Source organism: Pholis gunnellus (genome assembly GCF_910591455.1).
Source record: "Pholis gunnellus genome assembly, chromosome: 19".
Taxonomy (NCBI): domain Eukaryota; kingdom Metazoa; phylum Chordata; class Actinopteri; order Perciformes; family Pholidae; genus Pholis; species Pholis gunnellus.
The window spans coordinates 16,392,702-16,420,275 of record NC_136546.1 but is presented as its reverse complement, the minus strand read 5'-3'; the positions used below and the strand labels follow the sequence as shown (position 1 = coordinate 16,420,275).

At 42.5% G+C, this 27,574-nt stretch overlaps 1 protein-coding gene across 3 annotated transcripts; it reads left to right on the top strand.

Moving 5' to 3' along the window:
- The first annotated feature begins 281 nt into the window (after positions 1-281).
- On the top strand, positions 282-27,510 carry LOC306711841 (inositol-trisphosphate 3-kinase B-like). Of its 3 annotated transcripts, none has more exons than XM_079180901.1 (12): positions 282-719; positions 4,904-5,083; positions 5,426-5,591; positions 6,296-6,574; positions 7,501-8,418; positions 18,797-18,896; positions 19,262-19,299; positions 19,637-19,812; positions 20,321-20,525; positions 22,592-22,693; positions 23,180-23,251; positions 23,762-27,510. In XM_079180901.1, exons 2-12 carry the CDS (start codon positions 5,037-5,039, stop codon positions 23,969-23,971), a joined length of 2,313 nt encoding a protein of 770 aa, XP_079037027.1. In that variant the 5' UTR covers positions 282-719; positions 4,904-5,036; the 3' UTR covers positions 23,972-27,510. The 3 variants fall into 3 exon arrangements, with proteins under 3 accessions (XP_079037027.1, XP_079037028.1, XP_079037026.1); XM_079180902.1 differs by having other exon boundaries at positions 4,901-5,083; positions 5,429-5,591; XM_079180900.1 differs by having other exon boundaries at positions 4,901-5,083.
- The last annotated feature ends 64 nt before the right edge of the window (positions 27,511-27,574 follow it).

Below are 27,574 nucleotides of genomic sequence, written 5' to 3'. Positions count from 1 at the left end.
CACGTGCGTGTTGAAACTGGCGACAACAAACCAACGCGCGCACGGTTTTCCAGTTTCAGTGAGTGAACCAGAGAGAGAGAGAGAGAGAGAGAGCGAGAGCGACAGAGAGAGAGAGAGAGAGAGAGAGAGAGAGAGAGAGCGAGAGAGAGAGAGAGAGAGAGAGAGAGAGAGAGAGAGAGAGAGAGAGAGAGAGAGAGAGAGAGAGAGGCTGTCTTGTCGCTTCCGGCTTCAAACTCACAGACAAACAGCGCTTTACTACGCGCACAGTGGTGTCGAGCAGCACACATGACTGACAACAGAAACCTCCCAAGAAACTATGTATGCAAACTGAGAGAGGACTCCACTGTTCGGCACGAAAGGCTTTGAAGTTCTTCCTAAAATAACCAGAGAGAAAACATTCTCTTCTTCTATCTTCTTCTTCTGTGGAGGAGGATTTTTTCTTTTTGGGTGAAAAGGTGAAGAAAAAAGGTCCCGCGGCAGCGTCGAAGAAGTTCGTTTATGGAAAAAGAAACACACACACACACACGCGCAACCCAAGAGGAGCAGATCATACGTTTGTTTTTTTGGTGCACGAGGAGCCGTGTCTTTGTGGGAGTCAGACACACAGACTGAGAAGAGCCATCCTCGGTTTACAGCTTTTGGTGTCTGTCTGCAATATCACTCCAGACCAATAAAAGTGTCCCGGAGAAAAGCGTCGGAGAGGACGGCCCAGCGCTGAGGTAAGGTACCAGGACCTCCATCCGAGGAGGTTATTGTTTATTACACTTTAATAACACCACCTCTGCTGTAGATGGAGAGGCAACTTGGTCAGGATTACAGGCCTACCCGATCAGTAGGGGAGAAAATCAAACTAATTAAGTAGTTTTAAAAACATTTGTGTTCTTATTTTCAATTAAAAATGTGCATTAAGTAGGCTACACGCAGAGGTATGTAGGCTTCTCGGGACTTACTTCTTAATATATGTTTTGTGATTACAGATGAAATACATTCATGTTTAGCTTCTAACACTGTTGCAAATGTTATCTCAAATATTGACATCCAAACAACTGAAACTCAGCTTTTTACAGATTTTGTACACATTTGCTCTTCAGCTACACCTGAATGTTTTGTACATCACTGTTTGATGATAAAAACACAGCTGGAGGAGACAACACACATTTGTCACACCTGGGGCTTAATTGATTATTTTACCAGTTTGCAACCAGATCCACAATGGGACCAGCTACAGGAACCCACTTGCTTCACATTAGCATTAGATCATTAGCATTTGGTTAGAGGTTATTTCTTGGGATGCAACTTTCATTATCGTTTAGTCTACTGAGTATTTTCTCCATTGATCGATTAATGGTCAATAAAACAACAGACGATAGTGACATTTTTTTCCAAATGTCATCTCGTTAAAAAGAAATCTTCACATTGGAAAAGATGGATCTGTCAATGTTTTGCTTAAAAGAAGTAATTAAACAAATAATAATCTATTATCAAAATAGTTGCCAATTAATTTTCTGGAAAACTCTATTGAAGAAATACTGTATTAAATAGCAGACAGGAGAGCATCTTTTGGGGGGCTAATTTAGGAAGTTAAATACCAGACTAATAAGGTTACATTATAATGTTGCAAAACGTCATTTAAAAAGCCAACATTACCACAGATTAGTCCTGAGAGATATAAAATGGATTTCAATAGCATAAACAGGATGGCAAAATATAGGACCGGGTGATAATTCAATATGATCATTTATCATTTATCTTTATTTGGATGAAATGTCCTATATTGAGATATCGTGATACACAATTACCTTGTTGATAATAACAAGCACATACCAACTGAAATTTCTCAGAAAATCTGATTGTTTTGCATTAAAGTTCTTATTAAAATGAGAAAATACTTAAATTTATTACAGAAGTATATATAAAAAAACATTTATTATTTATTATTAATTTAATTATTGAATTACCAGAAAACCTGCTATATTGTGGCATATATTGCTACAGAGATATCAAATTATTATATTGTGATAGAAAACTTTATAAAAATATCTGACTCATTATTATATCATCATACTGCCATCTGCGTTTGAATTTCAAGGAACTGTCGGCCTCAGCATCTTTTAAAACCTTTTCTGCACTGCGTTGCGCTCAGACGTCTGTGCGTAGGTTTAGTGCCCACTTGTGTAGGCGAGTGGGCAGTTTGAATGCTCAAGCAGTCCCACTCAACCTGACATGAGGCCGCGCTGAAACACGGACAGCGTTCAGAAGGTATACGTGCGGTTAAAACAGACTCATCAACACCGGAGTCTGTTACCTTTTAGAGTGCTAAATGCTGCATTTCTATAATATCATTATGGCAAAATAAGTCATAAGTCATCTCCAGAGCCTTGATTTGCTTCACTACCCCGCTTCATTGCTGTTGTTAATTGGTACTAATATGACATCTGGAGCTGTTTGTATAGTGTCAATATGGTGAATCATGAATACCCGAGCGTATTTTCTGCTGACACATGTATCTTTTTGGACATATTATGCGTGAGAGAGACGGAGACAAGTGGGCGTCAGAGAGGGATCCAGGAGACAACATGTGTTTTATGTAGGCTGTAGGAGACATCCTCTGTTACATGTTGTCCTTCTGTTGAGGCCTTCTCTCTTGTGAAGCAACTTTAAACGTGAGACCGACCACACCTGAGAGTCGAATCAGCTCAGGGTTTAATTATTTCATACTTTCATATTGAAAACTTTTGACGATTCCCGAGCACAGAATTCAGAGAAGTCTGAGCCTGAGCTGAGAAAAAGTCTTTGGGATGCAGCTAACCATGTTCAACATGCACTGTGATGTGTGTTCCCGGTGCCCAGTGCCGCTGCTTCATTACTGAAAGTAAATCCGCTACTTCTGCATGAAAGATTCAGAATAGACGACGGAACCAAAATAGCCCGTGAACACCTCTCTCTTTCCCTCCTCGCTCCTCTGTCTCTTGGTCCTTGTCCTGCACTGTGTTCTCTCTTCCCCCCCCCCCCCCCCCCCCCCCCCCCCCCCCTCTCATTTTATCTACTCGTGAGGCCTAACTCGTGTTGTTCTCACTGACACATAGGGGATATAAGTGTAGTAAACTACTCAAGAGAGAAGCCATCAAGATTGTTTCCTGCCTCTCTCTAACTGCGTCACTCCCCAACAAGGAAATCCCTTGTTTACCCTCTAGTTCATGACCTGATGTCTTAACTTATCTGGAGTCAAAAACACACCCCCAGGGCAGTTTTTGGCAGCTCAGCACACGATGACAACAATACCTGTGTGCTTGAATGAGCCCAAGAACAGCATTCCTTTTCCCAGATGTCGGAGCTTCAGTTTAGTTTTGCGGGTGATCACATGGTGCAAAAAAACATGTCAAATGTGTTTCTGTTCTCTGCAAACGCACACGTCGCGTTTAAGATGAGATAGAACTTTGTTCATGAAAGGAAAAATGACTTAACATCTCATCAATTTCTGTGTAAAACGCTCACTTGGCATTTGAAATACATAAAGGAAAAAAAAAAAGATTTGCCTGTAGTCCAGACACCAGTAATGGGCGCTCATGCTTATCTCACATGTTATACAAAGCAGACTGTAAGTCAGCCGGCTCTGGGTCATCACTCGTCCGTCTGAATCAAATACGAGGCGCTGGAGTTGTGGACGTCGCCGCATTTGGCATTTTTTAAGCTTGAAAATGATAATAAGTTAAAAACACATTCGGTGAATCCGTTGTGAAATTGGGCATTTCTGCAAAGTGTTGCGCAGCTTCGACAACACCACTCGTCGACTCCAGTGAAGCTTATTTGCATAGCTTGTTTCAGCTGTCTCTACCTGTTTGGGAGCAGGACGTGATGCTACATGTCGCTCCGGTTCCGAGTGTGGACTCGATAAATGATGATCGACATCTGGCAGTGTGGTGAGTGGGGCCCCCGAGGGTCCATCTAAATCACCCTTAAAACAGCAGACGTCAGAGCAGCTCACCGTCCAACCCTCCTGATTCAGGAGCTACTACGACCTCTTTTGGTTCGTGAAGGAGTTTCCTACCAGAGTACTAGACCCCGGTTGCCGTGTTGCACAGCTAAATAATGCTCTAGTCTGTCTTTTGCGGAGAAAAAAGAAGAGAAGCACTCATTCATCGACATGTCTCTCCACACGTCTTTATCTACGTCAAAGAGATTCCTACAGCTGTTGCCTTTCCTCCATGTTTTCCCCACTTTCAAGCTCTCCTTCTTCTTCTGTGTTTAAATCTGCTGCCACTTTTTGATCTGTTTGCCTCTCTCTCTCTCTCTCTCTCTCTCTCTCTCTTTCTACCTTCTGCCCTTTCTTATTCCCCCTTTCTGCATGTGTCACCATAGCTCCATCTTTTCTGCCCTTTTCCACGCCACGCCCTCATTTTCTCCCTGAAAGAATGTCACTTTTAGAACAAAGATGAGTTGGGCGCAGCTGTGAAAAGGTTCCTACAGTTAAATGTGTGGAACTCTTGAAGACATTCTAGTGTAGATTTACTAGATGGAGAGGTGGATTGTAATAAAACTGCTGTTTGATTCAAATTAGCCTTCTAAAAATCTCAGCCTCTATGAAACATTAACAGGAGAAAAGGCAAATTATTTGAGTGCGTGGAACATGTCCATTCCTTTCACTTTCTTTCTGTCATTTAGTTTGAATCCCAGCTGGAACAATGATATATTTTGTCTTGAGTTAACAACAGCACGACATGAATAATCTTCTTTGTCCATGATGACGTGGTTAGGGATGGAAAATTGAATTTCCAGCGTCTGTCCTTTTTTGAAACGGGGCTTTTATTTAGCTGTTTCCCATAATAACCCTTTGATTATTATGAATCTAAAAGGTTAGACTCAGTAAAATGAACTCTCTCCACTTGTTTTCTTTCTCCAGCAGTGTGGAGCTGCCGACTGCCGACTGAATGCAGACGAAACACTGAGCGCTCTCCTCCAGACCTCCAGACCTGCATCTTCAGGGGACATCGTCCGATGTGTACCCAGCACTCCAAGCCCCTGGCCTGGCCGCGGGGATGGCAGCCTCTGCCCTGAACCTGAACGGCCTTGGAGTCATGAACAGGTCCGTGTTTTTGTTTCTGTCACATTTATTGGCTGTTATTGCTTTTAGACCGCACTGTTTTCTGCATACTTAAAACATGTCAGGTTGGTATTGTTGTGTTGCAGCTGGGAACCTGTCAGACCGGACGGTTAATCAGATTACCCATAGTTACCTTCCAGTCCTAGTGCTGAAATGTGTAGCTTTGTTACGTCATACTAGCATTATGTAAGTGTTTGATACATAACCAGCTACTGAATTATATTTCTGGGTGTGTTTTTTTCTGTAAAGAGGCCACAAAATGCAAAACTTATGATAGTTATAGCCTGAACACACAGAAACCAACCAGCCCTCTCCTCTCCGCAGCAGTAATCAGTTTCACACCCAGCCAGGCTCCTCTAGTACCACCTCTCGATCTAGAACCAGTCCAGTCGGTCGACCTGTGCTGCCGGTTCCAGATCGCAGCACCTACTGTCCGTTACTGGGTGGGGGAGCGCCGGGTGGAGGTCTCTACAGCCCAACCAGCCCTAAGGTAACTAAATCTGAAAACACTCATCGTGTTTTTTTAGATTGTTTTCTAAAAGTTCTGATGGTAGTTACATGAGGACAGTGCCCTTTAAAGAAAGACGTTATCACTTTTGAAAGAAGAAATATCACATATATTCTCTTACAAATGATGCAGTTGAACTCATTATTAGGTTAAAGGTTCGGTTCGTTTGTGGTTTGAACCAACGGCAGGATTTTATGATTTTATGGTCAAAGGCTGCTGTGTGTGACAGCGATCTCTACAACTCGTGCACATGTCCATGCACTAGTCATCTGGGAGCCCACAAAGGTTCTTTTGTACAGTCTCTACTATTATTCATCATAACATGCAGTCTAATAATATAATTATTTTTTATAATCAGTTATTAATCAAAGAACAACAATAACAAAAGTACTGGTCATTTTTGCAGTATAGTGGCAAATAACCGCGGATCATTTTCTCGCAATTCATTTAAATTCACTAGAACTTTATTAATTCACAAAGGCAATTTTGGGCAAGTAAAAACAAACATGTACAAGCAAAGGAGCTGTTTAAGACCATGTTGGGCTGATGGTGCATAATATATATGTTTTTAAAAAACAAATATGAAATAAAAGTCATAATTAAAGTATAAAAATGATGATCCACATGGCATTTCCACCGGTAAATTACCATCACTTGATAATCCCGTCTTGTGTGTCCGCTCCTAGACGAGCCCTCGGACCCTGGGTCGCACCTTTGTCTTCCCCCCTTCATCCTCGCTCTCCCCCGGCCCCCACGCCCGCTCCCCCTCCCCGCGTAGCCCGGAGCTCCTAGGAGTCAATGTGGGCCAGCGGGTCCGACGGCTGAGCTCGCCCGGCGGTGAGGAGAGAGGGGAAGGAGAGGGGCAGGAGGAGAGGGGAGGGGAGACGGCTGAAGGAGAGAGGAGGGAGGAAAGGAGACGCCAGGCACAGCTGCTGCAGATACACCGAGAGCTGCAGAACGTCGAGGTGATTTTACATGTGCAGCTCTTCTTGTCTTCTGTCTTTATCTAGGAATGCTGGAGCCACCGTGTATCCAAACTGAAGAATTTATGGCCTAATTACAAATTTGTTGGGCAAGTCAGAACAATGCCAGTAAGCACTACTCTCACTCTGCTTCGTTGATCCTAAAACGCTGCAGTTACTCAATCTTTGAAAGCTGAGCAGGGCAAAAGCAGAAGAGGGAAACACCACACGAGTGTTTGAACGGATGTTCACACAGTAATCGGTTTTTCTTTGTTGTTGTTACGATACGGAAAGCTGGAAACTCGGACTTCCAGTCTTTGTCATTCCGAGAAAGGGCTTTTAACTCGATATTGTCATTTTAAATAATGTTTCTCAGCTTCATCTCAAATTAGCATCTCCTACCGTCATCATCCATCCTCCCTGAACTCAGATTACAATCTCTCCAGTAATCAAGTTTGTGAGTCCATGTGACTAGTCGGCTTTTGTTTTGCTTTGGACTGTTTGTATCTCCTAATGTAAATGAATATGCATTGATTCAACTAAAGATAGACCAGAATGTGATTATCAGGTTCAGACTACTTGGACTTTAAATTTGATGATCAATGTACAGTGTAGAGCATTACAACATTATACATTTAGTTCCTTATTTGTCCTCTTTTTTTCTTTTTTGAAAGCCAACCCACATTTGGCACTCACGCACTTATTTTGAGAAACTCTAGAGTTAGCTTTTTTCTTTTCCATTTTCATAACATTGGTAGGAGATTGTGATGATATTTTGTTATATTTTGTCACGTTGTTGATCAGTGCACCTGTGAAATGACCCAAATGTGAAAAAATGCATCAGAGTAAACTTGCTTATAGTTAAACCAAGGAAACCAAACCGTAGTTGCATTTAAACCTTTAGTTTCTCTGTCTTCTGCGTCTTCCAGGTCCGGGGAAAAGTGGGCATTTTTGAGGCCCACATTTCCGGAATTCGTGCCCAAGTGCTCAACACTGAGCTCCAGCGCAGCCCTCGCTCTCCAAGGCGGAACACAGCCCCTGAATGCCCAATGACCCACCCGCTAGAGAGTAAAGGTCTCTGTGTTGTGCAAAATGGAAGAGAAAGGGAGGAAGAAACCATAGAGGGAGAAAGGAGAGGAGTAGGAAGGAAACAAGTTGAAAAGGACAACAGTGCTACAAAAACAAACGCAGAAAACAAGACACTGATCGGTCAAAATGGCTGCCATTCAGAAACGACAACGCAAACTACCAGTTTAGACGGACCGTCTGCCGTTCAGGGTTTCCTTGAGACATTAAACCCAGATGCAACAACAGACGGAGAGAAAAAAGAGGGAGGGGAGGAAAACAAACAGATGTTGGGAGACGAAAGAGAACGGACAGAGAGAGAAGTGAGAGATGAGAGAGAGGGCCGGTCGTGTCTTGAGATGCCGCTCCAGACAGAGGCAAACATGTCGGAGGTTAACCCAGAAATCAATGCTTTTCCTCTGACACAAAGCATGGAGAGCCCCCCTTGTTTGCCGGACGCTGATCACACCTCAAACCACTCTCCTTGCATCCCTCCCTCCATCCCCGCAGTCATCATAACTGACCACGGTTTGGAAAGCCAGCCTCAAACTTCTGAAGGCCCTGGCTCAGACCAGGGACTCGGCTGCAGCCCTAGCCCCGGTTCTAGCCCCGTCCCGGGGCCAAACTTCTCCACCCACTCCCTCAGGAAGCTGTCGTCCTCCTCCGCCTCCTCGGCCGGTTTCTCCTCGTCCTGGGAAGAGTCGGAGGAGGATATTTCCAGTGATACCGAGAAAGGGGAGCAGCTTCTCGACCCTGCAGTCCTCACGTCTCAACAGAGAGCAGTAAGTAGAGCCAAGTCAGCTAGTGTGTGTGTGTGTGTGTTCAGTGGAGACCTTTTGTAGTTGTGAATGGCGATGACCTTTGGAAACTGCATTCGCCTGGATTGCCAAATATCATTCACAAAGGAAAAGTCAGACAAATAGAATTGTCAAGGGATATCTTTACAGGAATATTCCAAAATGTTCTTAGACAATGGCAAAGTCGTTCGGTTCACCATTCTGGTCCAGACTGAAATATCTCAACAACTATCTGATGGATTGACCTGGAATTCTGTGCAGACATTCATGGTCCTCAGAGGATAAAGCCCTCTGACTTTGGTAATCTCCAGACCTTTCCTCTAGCGCCACCAACAGGTCAAATGGTTTATCTATCCTCTGAAATATCTCTTTAGATTAATTTAAAGTAGATTTAATTTGGTACAGTGTTAATTAGCCAGTTTAGCATGATGCTAAACTAAGATGGTGGACGTGGTACTTGATAAACATCAACATGTTTAGAATTTGAAATAATCAAATGTTGACAAAGACTAGTGAACTGGCGATTTTGCAACTAATCTTGCCAGATCTGGTTAAGAGTCTGTCTGTGGGTCTCTGTTAACGATTGTGCCTCAAAAGGTGTGTGTGTGTGTGTGTGTGTGTGTGTGTGTGTGTGTGTGTGTGTGTGTGTGTGTTGTGTGTTCGAATGTGCCCGTGCATGTTGCTGGGTGCTCCTGTGTCAAATTGGCCAGAGCTCTCTGCCTGAGTAATGGTTGACATTCAATGTAACAAAGCTAGCTCTGTGCCCCAACCTGTGTGTGTGTGTGTGTGCAGGGGTGTTATTAGTGTGAGGGTAACATGAGGGTGTGTGTGTGTGTGTGTGTGTGTGTGTGTGTGTGTCTGTGTGTGTGTGTGTGTGTGTGTGTAAGAGAGAGAGAGCGCACGGGTGATTGAAACAAGGGAAAGCAAGAGAATTTGCCAGTCACACACACTTAGGCTTTGCCTGCATTTGGAGGACGTTCAAAGAGGAGGCTGAGGCCTGTTTGGGTTTGTGTGCGTGTGTGTGTGTGTGTGTGTGTGTGTGTGTGTGTGTGTGTGTGTGTGTGTGTGTGTGTGCATGTGAGTAAGTGTGAGTGTGTGTAGGTGGGTGGGTGGATGTCTTTTTGTTTGTAGCCAGGATGAGTTCACGGGGCCATTTCACTTCTGCTTTGAAACACGATCTAACGAAGGATTATATAACAGATTTTTTACCAGTGTTTCTGAAACAATGTCCCAAACGTGTCGCTTTATTTAGGGACTTCAAACTGTGGCTTCAGGAGGGATGTGCTCATCATGTTTACTTCCTACCAGTCGAACCATCATGAATCATCCATGAGCTCTAAAACGAAGAGGTGTCCCCCATGTGACTGAATACTCGTCACCCTGCGATCAATGCAGCATCTGCATATTTCCAGACATATTTTGGAGAGATGCTAATCATTCAAACCTAATTTTCCACGTTTGCTCTCATTATGAGAGGCAGCAGCAGAGAGAAATGTAATGTTCTTGTTATGATTTTCAAGACTTCCAGCTTAGGTATTGCATATTTAATCAAATGACCCCTCCCTAAACTAATGACCCAGCTCTCCCCATTCCAAACGATTTGTTTAAATGAATTTGGCTGATGGAATTTGAATAGTGTTTGTATCGCTCTTTGCATATTTGTGGTCACTCCTCGATCCAGGCGCTCCTGCTGGAAGTCAAAGCTGACTGAGGGGGCGGGGCTTACTGTTGCTATAGCAAAAGTATGGGGAACCCCCCCCCCCCCCACACACACAAAGATGTCAAACATGCGGCTTATTCGTGCTCTTTGTCCGTAGATTTTGAAGGAAACCTGGTGTATGTATGCAGGAGGCAAACATGCAGAAACACATAGAGCTTGTGTGGGAGGTGTGTAGGAAAGAGGAGAGGAGACGGAGAGAAGAGGAGCGATACTGAGAGAGGAAGACTGGCAGAAGAAAAGAGAAGCATGAAAGGAAAAGTTGTTACAATATGTGCTGCAGATTAGCCAGGTTGAAGTCTTCTTCTCATTGCTATTTATTGCAGGAGTGACACGGCTTTATTTGGCATTTATCATTAAACACTTAAAGGACAGTGTTCATACTCAGATACACACAGATAAGTGTAGCTCTGGTGACACTACACACACACAAGAGTAAGACCAGAATACATGTATCAGAGTTAAAGGGTTACATCGATTCCCCCTCCACCGTAGCTTTAATTCATTAGTGCTCCTTTGTGTTATTCACTCAAGTAAGCGTGACATTTTAATTTCCTGTACAAACACTGTTCAGCTGTGGTCATCAGCTTTTGGATCATATCAACTCATTTCTGAGTGTACACGCTTAACAAGTCGAGGCTGGAAGCTGAGCAGAGCCATATATAGACACCGTCTGGATGATCTTTTGACGGCTGGGCATCTCTCCAAGGTTAGAAGGCACAAATGTACTGGCGGTATATTTTCCTAGTAAATTGGCAGCAAAAAGGGGCACCTGCAAAAGATTGGCATCTGTTGTTTTTTTCTTTAGTTGTTTTCAAAATTTCAGTTGAGTTGTGAGGAATGAGAAGAGAAGAATCTGCCAGCAGCAGAGTTACTTCTTTGCTGAGGTGCTTTCATGTGCACTTCTCTTCTTTAAGCATCAGCTCCACGCCCATCACAGCAGTTTCACACTAAACAGCTACACATCAGACCTCACGGACATACATGAAAAAGCAAAACGCTCGAAAATTGACTTTGCTAAGAAGATATCCCAAGACTGTTTTTCTTAATTACAGGATTTGACTACAAAATGACGAGTTCTTAAACACAACTTGCCTAATAGCATTAAGACTAAAGATAATGCCCATGAATACTTGCTAACACTTACAGAAGATTACTGCTAGCTTTGGTAATGGGTCAATTGTTTGAATTATTTATCAAACACAAAAGGCCAAACATTCGCAGGCTCTTGTCTCCCAATTATGAAGATTAACTGCTGTTATCTGACTTATATCACAATGAGATGAATGTCTTTGTTGATGGACTGTTAAACAAAGAAAAGGCTCTGGGTAACTGTTATTGGCTTTTTTTCCACATCTTTTATGACATTTTATATTCTAAAAGAAAAAAAGATAATTTGCAGCATTTTTCTTCACCCTCTTCAACTGCAATTTAATTACATTTTTTTGTATCATACTTGCTGTGAAAACTTGTCGGGGAGCTGCTCTTAAAGCTGCACATTGTACAGAAAACCCCACCGTCATGTTTCAGCTCTTCACAGAGATTGATGAAAGGAACTTCAGCTAGCGGAGCAGAAGCTGCAGCACAGCGGAAGTGGGGCCGGACTCGTGAAGGCCTCACCGTGAACATAAACAGAAGGTGTGGTGATACTCCGTACTGTCAGAAGAGCTCGGGAAGCGTTCCGATACACGTGTTGTTCTTCATAACGTGCTGCCATTATATAAACAGATGCGTCTTTTGGAATGCGGACTGCACCCATGCTGTGAAACACACACACACACACACACACACAAACGGCTGCTAACGCCGACACACCCTCTGCAGACACATAGTTGCACAGTCATGGATGTTCTTTACAGCCACACTGTCACTAATGTCGCTCAAATTCCCTTTTTCATCACCCAAACATGAATCTTCACCTGCACTTGTTTATCCAACTGTGAATGTGAGCTCACCTCCAACCAACACAATAAAAGAGTGTTTGTTTTGGACTGGAAGAAAACTCATTCTTTGTGTCCTGAACTAGACCTCGAGCACAAAAAAAATAATTCAGCTCACACACACACACACACACACACACACACTTAGACACACACCGTGTTTGCACTGCAGTGGAAAATCTTCGCTACCACAGCGGCCGGTTGCCTAGCAAAGCTGTGACGTCAAACTGAGTTTCCCTCTCACAGCTGTGTGTGTGTGTGTGTGTGTGTATGTGTGACAGAGAGTCTGTAAATGTATGGGTGTGTGTCCAACTCTTGTTTGTGCGTGTGTGTGTGTGTGTGTGTTACAGAGTGCCTGCTTGGTTTATTGTGAGAGGGGGGGAAACACCGGTCAATTCTTCGTTTGGTGTTTCTGTGAGAGTTTGCTGGTGAGAGTGAGTGTATGTTCAAGCCCCCCCCCCCCAGTTAATGAGGAGTCGGGTCGGCCTGCAGCGCCTGAAGCTGACATTTTGGGTGAAGGAGTGTCTATTAGTAGCACGGGATCCAGGGCAGACGTGAAGTGTGGTTTCACATGCTGTCACACTCACTGGGGAAACCCTGCTTTATGCATGAATGCAAGTGTTAGTGCAGAGAAAAGGGATGTGTAGTTCACACACTGGAGGTTGCATTTCTAAATGTAATGGACGATATTGACAGAATTGTTTTCTAGACCTCCTGGTTAATTTGTATACATCAGATTCGCTGCATATGAACACGAGCGCTCGTTTACAGGTTATTCTGCTCGTTAGTGAGCAAGAGAAGAAACCTCCCAAAGTGTTTCATTTAGAGTGTTTCAGAGCTGCGGCTTGATCTAAAGTCAGAAGTGCTCTTTAATGTTCCATAGAGTGACCTCAATTTGGAAACAAGTCATCCTTATCGCACTACAGTACGTAGCGACGGCGTAACTGAACAGCCACATCACGTCTAACCACCGTTTCCTTATTTTAGGTGTCCATTTCTCGCCTTTATGTAGCCGTCACTTTTCTTTTTGCAAAGCTATTTTTCCACTCGCCAGCCTTGGTTGCTAAGATATTTATCGTGCACTCTCCAAGCATCTAACACACACACACACACACACAAACATGGTTTAGCCTGCATCACACTCCTTGCAGTTTAATTTTGTCTGCATGTGTCTGTGTGTGTGTGTGTGTGTGTGTGTGTGCTTCTCAGTCTAAACGTTGCAAACTCAAGACAGTTGCATTATTTGTATCTGCAAGGGGACCTTGTGGTGAGAGATATCAGGCTTGTTGTTTCCTCAGCACTTCTCCGTTGAAAACAGAAGCGTGCATCAGTGTTTCCCCTTCTACACACATTACACATGTGTAACCCAGAGTTACCCTTTGCCCCAAATTGTTGTTTTTTCTACCATTCTCACCAATCTCCACTCTCTTCTCCTACATGCAAATGTGTTATGTGATATCGGTTTGCCCTTCGTCGCAGCAGATCTCTTGGTGAAAAAAAACAAAAGAAAGATCTGTAAGTGTCCTTACTTCTACAACTTGTCTTGTGCAAATGCACGTTGCGTTAAAATGTATCTGCAGACGTTGAAGAACATGATGCACATAATATTCAAGGGGCCGATATAAACTCTTTGCCTCAGTGCTTCTTTTTTTCCCTCCGTGCTCTTTCTGTTGTTTACAGAGGGCAAGGCCTTCTTTCTTTCTTTCTTTTGTTTGTAGTCAGCGGCGGATGTGGAAAATACTGTCGCTGAGGCAAGCGGCAACCCCCCCCACTTCCTGTCTGCAAGAAGTTCCTTCTCTTACCGTTTCCTCTCTCTCTCTCTCTCTCTCTCTCTCTCTCTCTCTCTGTCTCTCTCTCTCTCTCTCTCTCTATCTCAATGGAAACTTCACTGTTTTTCCTGCTCTCCTCTTGTCATCCAACTGGTCTGGGATTAGCGATAGGAGACACAGAGAGGACGTCGGAGAGCAACGAGCCAGAAAAAAAGATGAGAGGCTGACTTTTTTCTAGGCAGAGATAGAGAGAAAGAGAGAGAGAGAGGATTTTTTTGAATTGTATCCCAGTTTTGGGTTCATGCATGTTTGCTCATTGAAAAAAAATTCAAATCTTTCTATCATTTTAAGTCCATTTCAAGAAATGAAATAAAAATGAGCTCCCTTACAAAGAAACCGAGGTGACTGACTGAATCGTAAGACGTGTCTGACTGTTAAACACTCTGTGAAGCTGAAGAGTTCTGAGGGATTATTTCCTGGTGGAGACCCACATACTGTAACTTCCTGTCCTTATCCAACGACTGAGAGCCAGCTCAGCGTAAAATAATGCACGCACTGATATGGAAAAACACTGGAACACAGACTCTGGCAATACCAAATTACGGCTTCATGTTTGTTCGGATGGATTATCTAGAAAAGCCATTTTTGTTTTCATGCTGCACAGGAATGAACAGCAGCAAATGACTCCTGTAATGGTAGGAGTGTCTCCAAGGAGACTATACTGTATGTTGATTGTTTGCATAGACCTAATGTAAATGACAACAAGTCAGAAGATTATTTAACGGAAATAGTAGTATATTCCCTTCAATTCAATCAGGTAAAAAAGCTCAAAATGGCAGAAAGGTGGAGTTACCTGTAAGGAATTATTCCCCCCGGACACAACTGCACATATTGACTTTAACTGGACGGTAACACTTGATTTTTAACGGGATATTTAGTTATCTCATTGGCCAGCTGTCTGGATTGCTTTCACACATGGTTTCCTGCTTTGCATCTCAGATATTTATAAAAGTGTATCTTTTTTTGTCTTCAATCTTTTGAGCACCCGAACCTCACGGCTGAAATAAGTGTTACACATTCCTGAAATGTTCCGACGATCGCAAATGTTTCCGACACAAATCACCTCTGTGAGCACAATTTGAGCACATTTCAAAACTTTCCACGAGTCTCTTGTTATCTACATGTCACACGTTTGGACACGCTCATGCTCAAGGTTTTTATTTTCACACACTATTTATCGAGTCATCCAGCCAGCTGTGAAATTATTGTTTCACAAGCTGAGAATCCAGATGTATTTATGTGCTTGGCTCATTTTTTACTTGATAAGAAGCCAGATGTGACGCTTCATAAACTCACCATGAAGCTGTTTAGGACGTTTCCTTTTGTCTGTTGCTGCTCGTGTTGTAACTTCTGTCACAACCTTTCTGTTTCTGCACATTCGAGACAAACGCGAACAGGCTCTCGTACGCGCGAGCTCAGAAGTACATGAGCAGAAAAAACGTGTATGAAAGTTATTGCTATATTGTTTTCCTCGCAGCCTCTCCATTTTCCCAGTACTCTGTGTGCATTCACACTCACACACCCACTCACACACACACACACACTTAGCTCCGTCTGTGTCTTTCCAATGCTCTGACCTGTGTGGAGATTTGCATGTTCAGATTATGTTTGTCCTCTGTTTTGCCAATCAAATGATGCACAATTGTTTATCTCTGCACAGACACACACACACACACACACACACACAAATGCGTGTAAATCTCGTGGGGCATAGAAAGAGGAGCATGCGAGCCTGAGGTGCTTGGCTTTTTAAAAGCAGGAGGGTTTTGGTTGCGCTGCAGGACAGTTGAACAGATTATCCGTCTGACAGAAAACCCATCGGCCATGATGGGGCCTGCGTGGCTGTATTCAGTGTGGAGTGTTGTTGTGTCTGTGGGAGCCATCTTTATCATTACCGTCATCCACCTCCGCACCAGCCACCTTCAGGTACTGTCGCCCGTACAGTCAGTGTTTCTTTTATTCCAGCTGTGCGTTGACTGTCACAGGAGGCCGCTTATCCCTGGATTTAGTCCTTGTTTAGGGATGTTTGACAGCCCGACTTTTGGAGTTGAGATTTTATTGAGCAATAATATATCTGGTAATGGTTGTAGTCACTTTTTATTTCATTACATACAAACCAAACCTCTCCTCCTGCTCCACCTGATTGCATTTTAATGTCTCTAGTTCCTAAATCTTCACACGTTGACAACTTCTGTTATTACTCACACATGAGATAGACCAGACTTCTTGTCTCTTTCTGTCTCTTGCCCTCCACAGCTCTCTCTCTCTCTCTCTGTCACACACACACACATACACACACACACACAGCAGCTGTAAGTGGGCAATGTCGGAGATGGATGACAGTCTGAGTTGACAGAGAAAGCGCAGATCCTGGCTACTTACCAAGCTGTAGTCTGATACTCTTGCGCTCTCTGCTAAACTGGCCAAAGATGGTAGAAAAAAGGAGTCGGGGGTCAACAGTCAGCTTGACTTTGTCTTCCCTTTCTGGTGGCCTAGAAGGCTTCATCTGTATTGTATTTATCGATAAGAAGAAGCCAGAGCCTTCTGATGTACTGACAGTGGATCAGAAAGCTAAATATAACGGCAGGAGTTTCATTTCAACCTTTACTCAGTGAAAACTGCAAATGTTTCTAGTCATAACTACACATTGACACGTGGAGATTGTTGTTCTGTCCTCCTGCAAAAAAAAACATTTTAATCTACAGTTTCTCCACAAAGTGTCACATATTGGCACCACTTAAACTCTTAATTTCTTGGAAATATGTCATGCAGCATGAAAAAATCCTAAAAAACTAATAATCGACTAAAGAAATCGTAGTGGACTGACTAAGCTGATCGATAGGTTGACTAATCGACCAAGAGGGAGCAGATTATCTGTACCAGCTTCTCCTTCGTGTTTCCTTTTGCCTTCGTCATCCTACGTTAAACCACGTCGACTCTTCTGTCATTTTCTGAATTTGCAAAGACATCCTTCCGTTTTTGTCTGAGCAAATGACAAGAAATCTATTCAGTCGACTTCTAGAACTATTGAACTTTGCTACCAAACTTTCCGTTGTTGCACAAATGCCAGCGATTCTGATAATATCAGTTTCAAGCTCTCTCTGAGACTCATTGCAGCTGACCCTTCAGTTAGTTTCCACCATGTGATCTGCTCTCATGTGTGTTTGTGTTTTACTTTTTGCAGAGTTCTCTCTCTCTCTCGCTCTCGCTCTCCTTCAGTGGTGCAGAGAAAAAACCTTTCATGTGACTCTTCACCCCCTCAGAGAGAAAGAGAGAGAGAGAGAGAGAGAGAGAGAGTGTGTTTCTGAAGGTGTGTGTGTGTGTGTGTGTCTAACCATAGATAGTCATGCTATCAGCAGATGGATTTTCATCAGGTCCAGATTCTGTGACATGGGTTATATATCTCCTTCTATGGTCCTCCTCTCTCTTATCTTATCCGTCCTCTCCTCCTCCTCTCATCTCTCTTCTTCTCTGGTTATTTGTAGACATAATATTATGTCTCCTGATATTTGCAGACCAGAGGAAACCTTCTACGTGTGTGAGCCGACACCGTTAACATTCACACCTTGATATGGAATTTCAGTACACAAGATGATCACTAACCAGGTGTGATCCTTTAAAAGTGGATGTACACATCCATCATAGAGTAAAATGATGTCCATGTCCATCTAATGTGTTTTTAAGAGGAAACTCTTTCTCCTATTCTTTTAGTCCTGCTGCATCCACTTGTATCTCCGTCCCAATGTTGCACAGCCAAGCATTGTTTAAACCCACAGAACAAGACATCTGGAGTTTTTTCCATCTGATGTAATGCTGCAGACATAAAGACCATGTCTTTGAACACGTTATTCAATACCAGCGTGATTTATTGTAGCTTCAATGAGGTGGAATCTACTAACGGGATCATTTAGGAGAATCAAGAAAAGTTACTTTTGTCTTGTGTTTTTGCTCTTCTCAATGTTTCACTTGTGTTAAACTTCTCTTGTCTCAGTAAACACTACAGGTAACATACAATTCAGAGAGTTTAACAGTCAGATATTAAAATGTCTTTTCTTCACAAAGACAGAGAACTGCACTAAACCTGAATCGGTCCGTCGCCACTGAGATGAAAACTGTTGATGTTGAAAACAACTAGCAGTGTGTGTTTGTGTGTCGGAGACAGCGTGTGTCCCAGTTTGTCAATTAGTTTGTTTGTGTATGTGTGTGTGTGTGTGTGTGTGTGTGGCAGCATTCCCACGGTTCAATGCCTCTGCCAGGGACAGGGAGAGCCCTTGGAGAAAGTGTGTGTGTTTGTGTTACCAGGGGAAACCCCGGTTTGATCCTGCGGAGTTTAGTTAAAATGTCCTTTAACAGCGGGGGGGGGGGGAGTGTCAGGGATGCCCCACAGTGTGTGTGTGTGTGTGTGTGTGTGTGTGTGTGTGTGTGTGTGTGTGTGTGTGTGTGTGTGTGTGTGTGTGTGTGTGTGTGTGTGTGTGTGTGTGTGCATGTTTTAAAGACTTGTGTTTTGTTCTCAAGGCTATTTAACTAAACAGTAAAAAAAAGAGCAAGGTCAGCCAAAAGTTTCAGAGGAGAACTTGATCTCTGGGTGATTTTAAACAGACTGCACACTGCCATCTGAGGGAGTAATCATTTAGGACACTTCCTTAAATTCATCTTTCATGTTTGCATGGAGCTGGTAAACTCTGCACCATACCATCATCATGTGTCAGTTCAGTTTATTAAACACGCTCATGGACGGTGAACCGAAGGCCAACGATCGTAAATATCATAAATGAAATAAAACGCTAACACTTCTGGTGGAGCGTAAAAAAAAAGCACATCGTTGGCGAAACCTGATTCTGAAGGATGATCACTGATGTTTGTGTTTGTGTTTGTAGCACAAGTCTTGGAAGAAGATTAAGAACATGGTCCACTGGTCGCCGTTTGTCATGTCCTTCAAGAAGAAATATCCCTGGATACAACTGGCTGGGCATGCAGGTGTGTGGACACATTACAGATGACATAATTCATAAGAATACATAAAGAAGATGTGAGTCAATGTATTAGCCGGTCTTTGTTGGTGCTCTTTCTTTGAGGTGAGGGCCTGAAGGGGAAGTGTGTGTGTGTTTGGATGGTAAGCATCGGGGTGGGGAAACATCAGTCGATGCTAGGTGTCGTGGCGGTTGGAGGCTCAAGCCACATAAGATTAAATCAGCTCTTCCTCGTGATAAATCACGATTGTTGTTTTAAACCAGCTTCTCACCTCACTTTAAGCCTGACTAACCTGAGCCGAGCTACTCCCAGTGACTGTACCTTTACACGTTCTGCAGCTGCTTCACAGTTTAATGTGTGTCTTTTTACAGGGAGCTTCAAGGCCGGAGCCAACGGACGTATATTAAAAGTAAGTCGCTCGTTCACACCAATCACACCTTGTCTGTCGTTGAAGAGGAAGTTGATGTGATGCACTCTGGTTTAGAGCGCTGCCACGTGTTGTTGATACTGAATCAGTGCAGCTCGGGGTATAATATGTTGAGCTGCACCGATCCAGACATCTGATCTCAGGCCGATACCGACTCAAATAGCTGTATCTGGTGTATAACAATATGTATTATACACTGAAATTTGAATTGCTGTTTAAGTTTTGACCAAGTTGTTGCTGCATTAAAAAGGTTTATACTTGAGTTGCATCCACGCATTTCCTAATAAAGTGTCAATAACTCGCTGTGTATTTCCTTTAGAAACACTGTGAATGTGAGCAGCGCTGTCTGTCCCTTCTCATGAGGGACGTCCTGTGCCCGTACGTCCCTGGTTATCACGGAGACGTAGAGAAGGACGGCCAGAAATACAACCAGATGGAGGATCTGCTGGCTGAGTTTGACTTCCCGTGTGTGATGGACTGCAAGATGGGAGTGAGGTGAGAAGACACGTGACATGACATCATTCTTTACATAGCAGGTTGCTGGTTATTTTTTATAGTTTTGGCGATCATTTCTCTTTATAAGGCTGCTATTCTACTGACAAAAATAAAAAAATAAATAATAATCACTCACTCACTGCACAGTAAAACCGCAGCATGTCCTTCAAGTCACACTGGAGACGTTCTTTGATGGATGTTTAACATCTGACAGTTTGTGTTATTATTTTACCACTCGCCTTTGTTTTCTCTTCCGTTTCTTTAAAACCCGTATGATCGTCTCTCCAGACTTCTTGTCGTCCATTTCGCTGTGTTCCCAGATCTTAGCACTTAACAGCTGAAGAGACGTCTTCTTCACACCTTCGCTTTCACCCTCTCTCCTCCTCATCTCCACCTCGTCCTCCTACCTCTCCGTGCTCATGTCTGTCACCCACACCTTCTTCTTCTTCTTCTCCGTCTTCTTCACCGCTTCACACTCCTTCTTTTTTTTCTTCTTCTTCTTCTTCAGGACCTACCTTGAGGAAGAGCTGACCAAGGCTCGTAAGAAACCCTCCCCGAGGCCTGACATGTATCAGAAGATGGTGGAGGTGGATCCTGAGGCGCCTACGCCCGAGGAAATCCTCCAGAAAGCGGTGACCAAACCCAGATACATGCAGTGGAGAGAGACCATCAGCTCAACAGCCACCCTGGGATTCAGGATAGAAGGAGTCAAGGTAAGACTCACACAGAGAAAGGTGTTTGTGTGTGTGTGTGGCCTTCCTTCCCTCCTTTCTTCCAGTCTTCTGTCTGTGTGTGTGTGTGTATGTGTGGGAGTGTCCTTCAAGGTCATGATCTAACTTCCTGTTTTGAACAGAAACTTCCTCTGAAGTATATGTTTGTGCTTGAGATCCTTTGTCACACATGAGGCCTGTCCGTGGCAGCTCTCTATGTCTTGGCATCTGGCACTGACATTGTACACAAACACTCACACACACACACACACACACACAAATCTCTGCTGTCTTTATTTGAGGGGTTGTGGCTATATAAGGACATTCGTGGCCTCCCGGTGGTCTGTTGCCATGACACTGAGGGTTATCCCCAGAAACAGAGATGTGTGTGTGTGTGTGAAGAAATAAAAAGTGTGGATGTGCAGCTCATGCGGTTCATGTGCAGTTCAACCTAATTTTGTAAATATGCATCTGTGTAACCGTGTCTATGTATAGATTGTATAAGCTCGTATGTATGTGAGAAGTGTAATTCGGTGTGTGTTTGTGTGTGTGTGTGTGTGTGTGTGTGTTTGTGTGACATGAAATGAACCTTAAAGGGAAAAATAGTTGTGTCTCCAAATAGTATCTTGTTGCCTGGCAGCCAGCAGAGCAAGAAACACTCATTTATTCTTCTCTGAACCGACCGACTGGTTGGTTACCGCTGCTGGTATTCTGGAATCTACTTAATTAACTATTACAAGCCCCCAAGAAGAGCGCTGGGCTTTGGGCAAATTTTTACGTAGTGGAATTAAATCTTCCTGGTCCGTCACGCGATGCCATGGGGCCCGAAAATACTTTCCCCCAAAGACTTAAATTGATAAAGAGGCGTCGGTAAATCAACTTCCCAGTACAAACACTTGAATATCCCTTATTTGAATCATTAGCTCCTAAAAGTTGTGAAATACACTAATAGTATCCGGCATTATTTTCCGCCCTCGGTTCATGTGAATGAGCTGGACCGACGACTGGGAGGCGGAGTTAAAGGAAACGCTTCTGCGCCTGCTTTATGGGTCAAGTTACGCAAAAGAACGCTGTAAGATCCGGGTCGTTATCGTCTTCATTTTATATACGGAAGTCAAACCTTTTGGGCTTCATGCACCACTTTAATAGGAATTGAAAGGGGCCTCGCCTCCAACACGGTATCCAGTTCTCTTTATACATAAATGTACTTTTGTTACTACTGATTTTAATACTCCAGTCCTCCTACTGCTTATGGCTGTCTTCAACCACAGAAATTCTTATTCGACTAACACTCATACAATTTTGTCGACGAATTGATTAGCGGATTTAATCGACATATCTGTAAAACCAAAAAGAATCACACAAAAGCCTCACTTTAAATATCGTGTTTAGCTGAGATGAAATAAGTGGTAGGTCATAAGTAAGTAAGATGTGGAGAGTAAACTCAATGTGTGAATTCAAGTCCCATTCTTTATTATTTTCTAAAAATGGAACAATAGAATAATTACCAATAATTGCTAATTGTTAGTTGCCATATTGAAATTTCCGACTTGACAACATCAAGAGATTAAACAAAGTGTTTCTCTATATGGCTCTGCTCAGACCTTTAATTCACGGCTAAATCTCTAAAAATATATTTCCTTCCTTTCCTTCCCTCATTGTTTGTTCTGCTTTTCTTGTCCATCCTCTCCTCTGCTCCGTCTCCTTCTTCCCTTCACGTCCTCTGCTTCGCTGCTGTCTCTACAAGAAGCCTGGGAGTTGTAGTTTATGACGACAGAGAGTGGATATACTAGACAAAACATTTATTTGCATGCTAATTATCCCTAAAATTATAATTTGTCATATACTACCAGCTGTGTTGTAGTACTCGAGATCTGTGGGGATATCACCGGTCTGGTCTTGGTCTCAACCCCTGAAAGTCTCGGTTTAGGTGGTCTTGACTACAATATTGACTACCAGTACTAATAAACCTAACGCTGAACTCTTTGCTTGTGGTCTCTCCTCTCCTCTCCTCTCCTCTCCTCTCCTCTCCTCTCCTCTCCTCTCCTCTCCTCTCCTCTCCTCTCTAGAAGGAGGACGGGACAGTGAACAGAGATTTTAAGAAGACAAAGACAAGAGACCAAGTTACTGTAGCCTTCCATGACTTTGTCAAAGGAAATAAGGACGTACTGGTAAGTTTGTAGTGTGTGTGTGTGTGTGTGCCAACAATAGCCTTGCCCACTGAACGGTACAGAAAAACACATGAGGAATTACATTTCAAGATACATTTCCCTGTGCTGTTTTAACAATCCCATGGGAAACACACACACACACATATATGAACAGACAGATTCACACATATACAAAGCGACCTTCTGCTTCCTGGGTCAGAAGAAAAGGGAAGTCCTTGGGAACTCCCTGGGCCTCTTCACACACACACACATGCACACTATTAGTATTTGACAGCATTGGATACATGTGCATGCTTAAGAGTGTGTTTGTTATTTTTTTTTATTGAAATACATCAACACATGAATCCAACACCCATGTGTTATTATAAAACATGAGAATAGATCGTACGGCCCAGTTCTAGTTCAGACCAGAGACCGGCTGCATCAGGAGTGGGCCAAACTGGGTGAACAAAAAAATAAAAACTTGTGTTTCTTTTCTGTCCCCAGAACTGTTATCTAAGCAGGCTGAGGGAAATCAGAGACACTCTGGAGATCTCCCCATTCTTCAAAACCCACGAGGTAATATTTCTGCTTTACTGCAAATGGTTGATGTTGTAGTACTTGTTGTAGTACTGGGCTCAGTTCAGGGTGTGTGAATGTCCATGTTCGGTAGTCTGGCTGGAGACATATTTTCTGTTCTAAACAGCGTGCAGCACATCCTTTGAATTGGTGAATCAGTCCCAGTCCTGGTTAACATGTACTTTGCGTCACTTTATATTCAAATAGTAATTTATTGATTTGGTAGTTAAGTGTCATTTAGTGACACTAACTCACTCGAGCAAACACACCAGTGCACGCTCGGCGTAACAGGTCTCGTCATTGAAATTGGACAACACACACATTCAGTTCCACACACATACAAACTAACATGCGAGCGGACACAAATGCAAGACATTGTAACAAAACAGGAAGTGAGATCATGTTTTTGAGGGAAGCAAACACAAGAGTAAAGTTGAGTAAAAAAAGAAGAAAGAAAAAAACTGTTTCCTGTTTGCTTAGACACCCCATTGTCTCGCTGTGTCTCTGCAGGTGATTGGCAGCTCTTTGTTATTCGTTCACGACAGTAAGGGGAGGGCCAAAGTCTGGATGATTGACTTTGGGAAAACCACGCCTCTTTCTGACGGGGACGAACTAACCCACCGAGCATCATGGGTCGAGGGCAACAGAGAAGATGGTTACCTGTCTGGACTTGATAGTTTGCTGGACATCGTTTTAACCATGGGGAACTCTGAGACTTGAGGTCTGAGGGTTTAAAAAGGAAACAAAATCCCAAGTGAACATTTGGACACACAACAACCACTTCCATTCATTCTTCCTTTCTCTCGGGAACACTTCCTCAAGGATTCCTTCACAGATGTTGGAAACCACATCATCCCATAACAGTGGTGGCCAAATCCCTTCATGGATGCAACCTGGCTATTAATATTCTGTGGATTTCAGGTTCTTTCTCTTTCCCGCTCATATACTACTTTTTTGCTAAAGGAAAAACAGCAAATTGCTTCATCCGAATTGAAGTCTAAGGCTGGTTATATTTCATATTTTTGTTAAAAAAACAAATTCTATGAAAAGACCAAAAACAGTGATGTGTTTGTTTTCCTCCAGTCCATTTGTTTCTGCTGAAGACGTGAGTTATTTAAAGATGGATTATGAATATATAGTTTCATTGTTTTTTTTAAAGACTAAATCATTTTCTAAAATAGCCGGGCACTGTATATTTTAGCAAACATTACTCAAACAGGAGGAAATAGTGTGTTTTGTTCAGGACTATTTTCAGAAGCGGATTAATACACGTTTGGTTGTGCTCGTGAACGTTTGGGATCATCTAAAATAATATATCAAACCCAACGGTGCCCATGTAGATTGTAATGAATGAACACCTAACAGTGTGGCTCAAAGATGGAGCGTTATGACACAGAGGAGTCAGCTAAATCAGGCAGGATGACATTATTGTTGGTTTTGGTCTTTTTGTGGGATTTGTTGACATAAATATTTAAAAGATAAAGAAAATATCCCCAGAATTATCATTTAAAGCCACTATGTGTGGAATGTTAACCTTTTTGTCTTTTGCACTCCCTGGTGATAGAAAAAACAAACCCTGATCAGACAGAGGACGCTTTGCAGGTGGAAAACGTGAGACGCACCGCACCGCCTTTTTGTTGCCCGATCAAACAGAGCATTGTTTTGCAGTTTGGAAACTGCTACCTAATAGTTTAAAAAAATTAACAACATCTTACCCAAAATCTTAAGGACCGGGTATCCAGCAAAAGTCACCACAATGAGACAGAAATGTCACTGACGTCCCGCTTCTCCGCTCTGAGTTGAATATTGTTCAACTCGAGGCCTTCGGGGCGCTCCTTTAAAACAAGAGAGTCGCATAGAGCTGAGAAAAGCGAGGCAGCGTGCAGAACGCTTCACTTTCATTGAAAACACTTGCACGAAAGCCGCCCCAGGCTGCTAAAACGTGCTCTGTCTGTTCAGAGCCCGAAGACGCTGTGATCACGTCAGAATTGTACAAGTAGTGGCTTTAAAACATGCACGTTCAAACGTCCATATTTGACTTTAAATATCTTGTTAAACAGTTATACTCCTTTGTAACTTAGATATAGTCTATCTCCATTACATCTCAGTTAGATTGCATATCTTCCTAAGTATATCTGAACTCAGTTGTATTGGATTCTTTTGTCTTTTTGACCACAATTTCAGCACATTGCCCCTTTCTTTTAAAATGAATCTGCACTTGATTCTATTTTCACTGTTAGAGATTGTACGGTTGAGTGTGCTTCACAGTGGAAAATAAAACTAGTCCGTAGCTGTTTTTAACCTCTGTGTAACCATAGCCATACTTAGAATTCAGATACTGTAAGTCGGTCAGTGAGGTTTTCAGTGGCAGCCAGGCTTCCTCCACAATAACCTGGCATTATGTAAGGCTAAATGTTTCAGGTCAGAGTAGTTTCACTATGTCATGGAGGGCATTGTTTCATATGTAACATATTTGCAGTCCATGGTACTTGCCTGGACAAACGCTTCCCACCCTTCTCACACCTTTGTTGGGATTGTTCACAGTGTACAATGAGATATATTATGTTTGATGTAGTTTTTTTGTAACATTATTTTAGTGTACTCAAATCCTGTGGAACACTTACAGCCATGAACAACCTTATTTAAGCTATACAGTGCCTTGACATTACAAAGCCAAGTCAGACAACTGAAAATATGTTCTTATTTTAAATGTTACGACGGACTTTTATCCTAGTCTTAACTGTTTCAGTGCGTAGTCTCGGGTGCATGTTTATTATCCTCTTAAAGTTTGGGCTTAATTTGTATTTCATCCTGTTTTTATTTATAACATTATATTATGTTTGTTGTTTTTGTTAATGGAATACTGTGACATTTTGAATTGTGGGCTGTTATGTTGCTTCGTCTTCAAGCATGTGTTACAGTATGAGTGAAAGTCAAACAAAACGTTGGATGTCTACAGAAAATCGGCTATTCAGATAATGATACCCATTTATTTAAATGGGGAATACAAACGTTCATTAAGAAAGTGATTAGGCAGATAATGAAGAAACACATAATGTAACAGGTTCTTGATGAACAATAAAAACTAAACAGTATGTAGAATCCACTCTACCATATATTTAAAATGCAATGGTTTTCATTTGATGTGTGCAGTGACAGTAGAAGCAGAAAGAGATTATAATTCCATGCAGTGCCTTCTTAAAGAAGTAGTTCAACATTTTGGGAAATATGTATGCTTATCAGCTTTTTTGCATTAAACAAGATGATTGATACCTCTCTCATGCCTGTACGCTAAATATGAAGCATTCGCCAGCAGCTGGTTAGCTTAGCTTAGCATTAAGACTGATTGAATAAACATTCAATGTATAATGTGATCTAATATAATCTGCCCTTGATTACATTTCCATTGTTAGAGATTGTACAGTTTAGTGTGTTTTACAGTGAAAAAAAATGATCTTTTAGGTGTTTTTAACCGCTGTTTAACCAGCCATACTTTGAATTTAGATTATTTAAGTAGGTCAACAAGGTTTTCAGTGACAGCCACGTTCCCTCCACAGTGACCTGGCAAATATATTTATATGAATTATACAGATCTCAATAGTTTCATTCTGTTATGAAAGGCATTGCGTCGTATTTTGGGAAATATGTATGCTTATTAGCTGTTTTTGCAGAGAGTCAGATGAGATGATTCTCATGCCTGTACTCTAAATATTCATACTAAATATGAAGCGTTCGCCAGCAGCTGGTTAGCTTAGCTTAGCATAAAGACTGGCAACAGGAAAACAACGTTTCTTGATTAAAACATTCAAGATATAACGTGTTAATTAGTGAGCTTTAGGGTCAGAGGTCGGCAGATTGTGTTACCTTTGCATAGAGGCTAGCTGTTTCAAGGCTTTATGCTAAGCTAAGCTAACCAGCTGCTGTAGGATGATTGTTAACGGGTAGATATGACCCTGATATCACCTTTCCCAAAATGTTAAACTATTCCTTTAATACCTACCATCTTCGCTATTGCTTTTGCTCCCTGATGTGCACTTATCGGGTTGTTTGCTAGTAGTTAATATATTGTTCTGGTTTTTGCCGGCTTATGTATTTATTTGGATTGCTCCTTTAAAAAAGTGTGTATTTCTGTGAAAAAAACAATACTGCTTCCATGTGTGACTTCCCTGAATTTCTGAGATCATAGAGGTCTGAGCTTGTAGGAAAATGGTTCAGAGTATTTCATCCACGAGGGCACAACCTCTGGTCCTGACCTGAGAAAGCCCACAGTGACCCACACTGCTGCTGCTACATGGCCACAAGGATTAGTGTGTTTGCATGGGG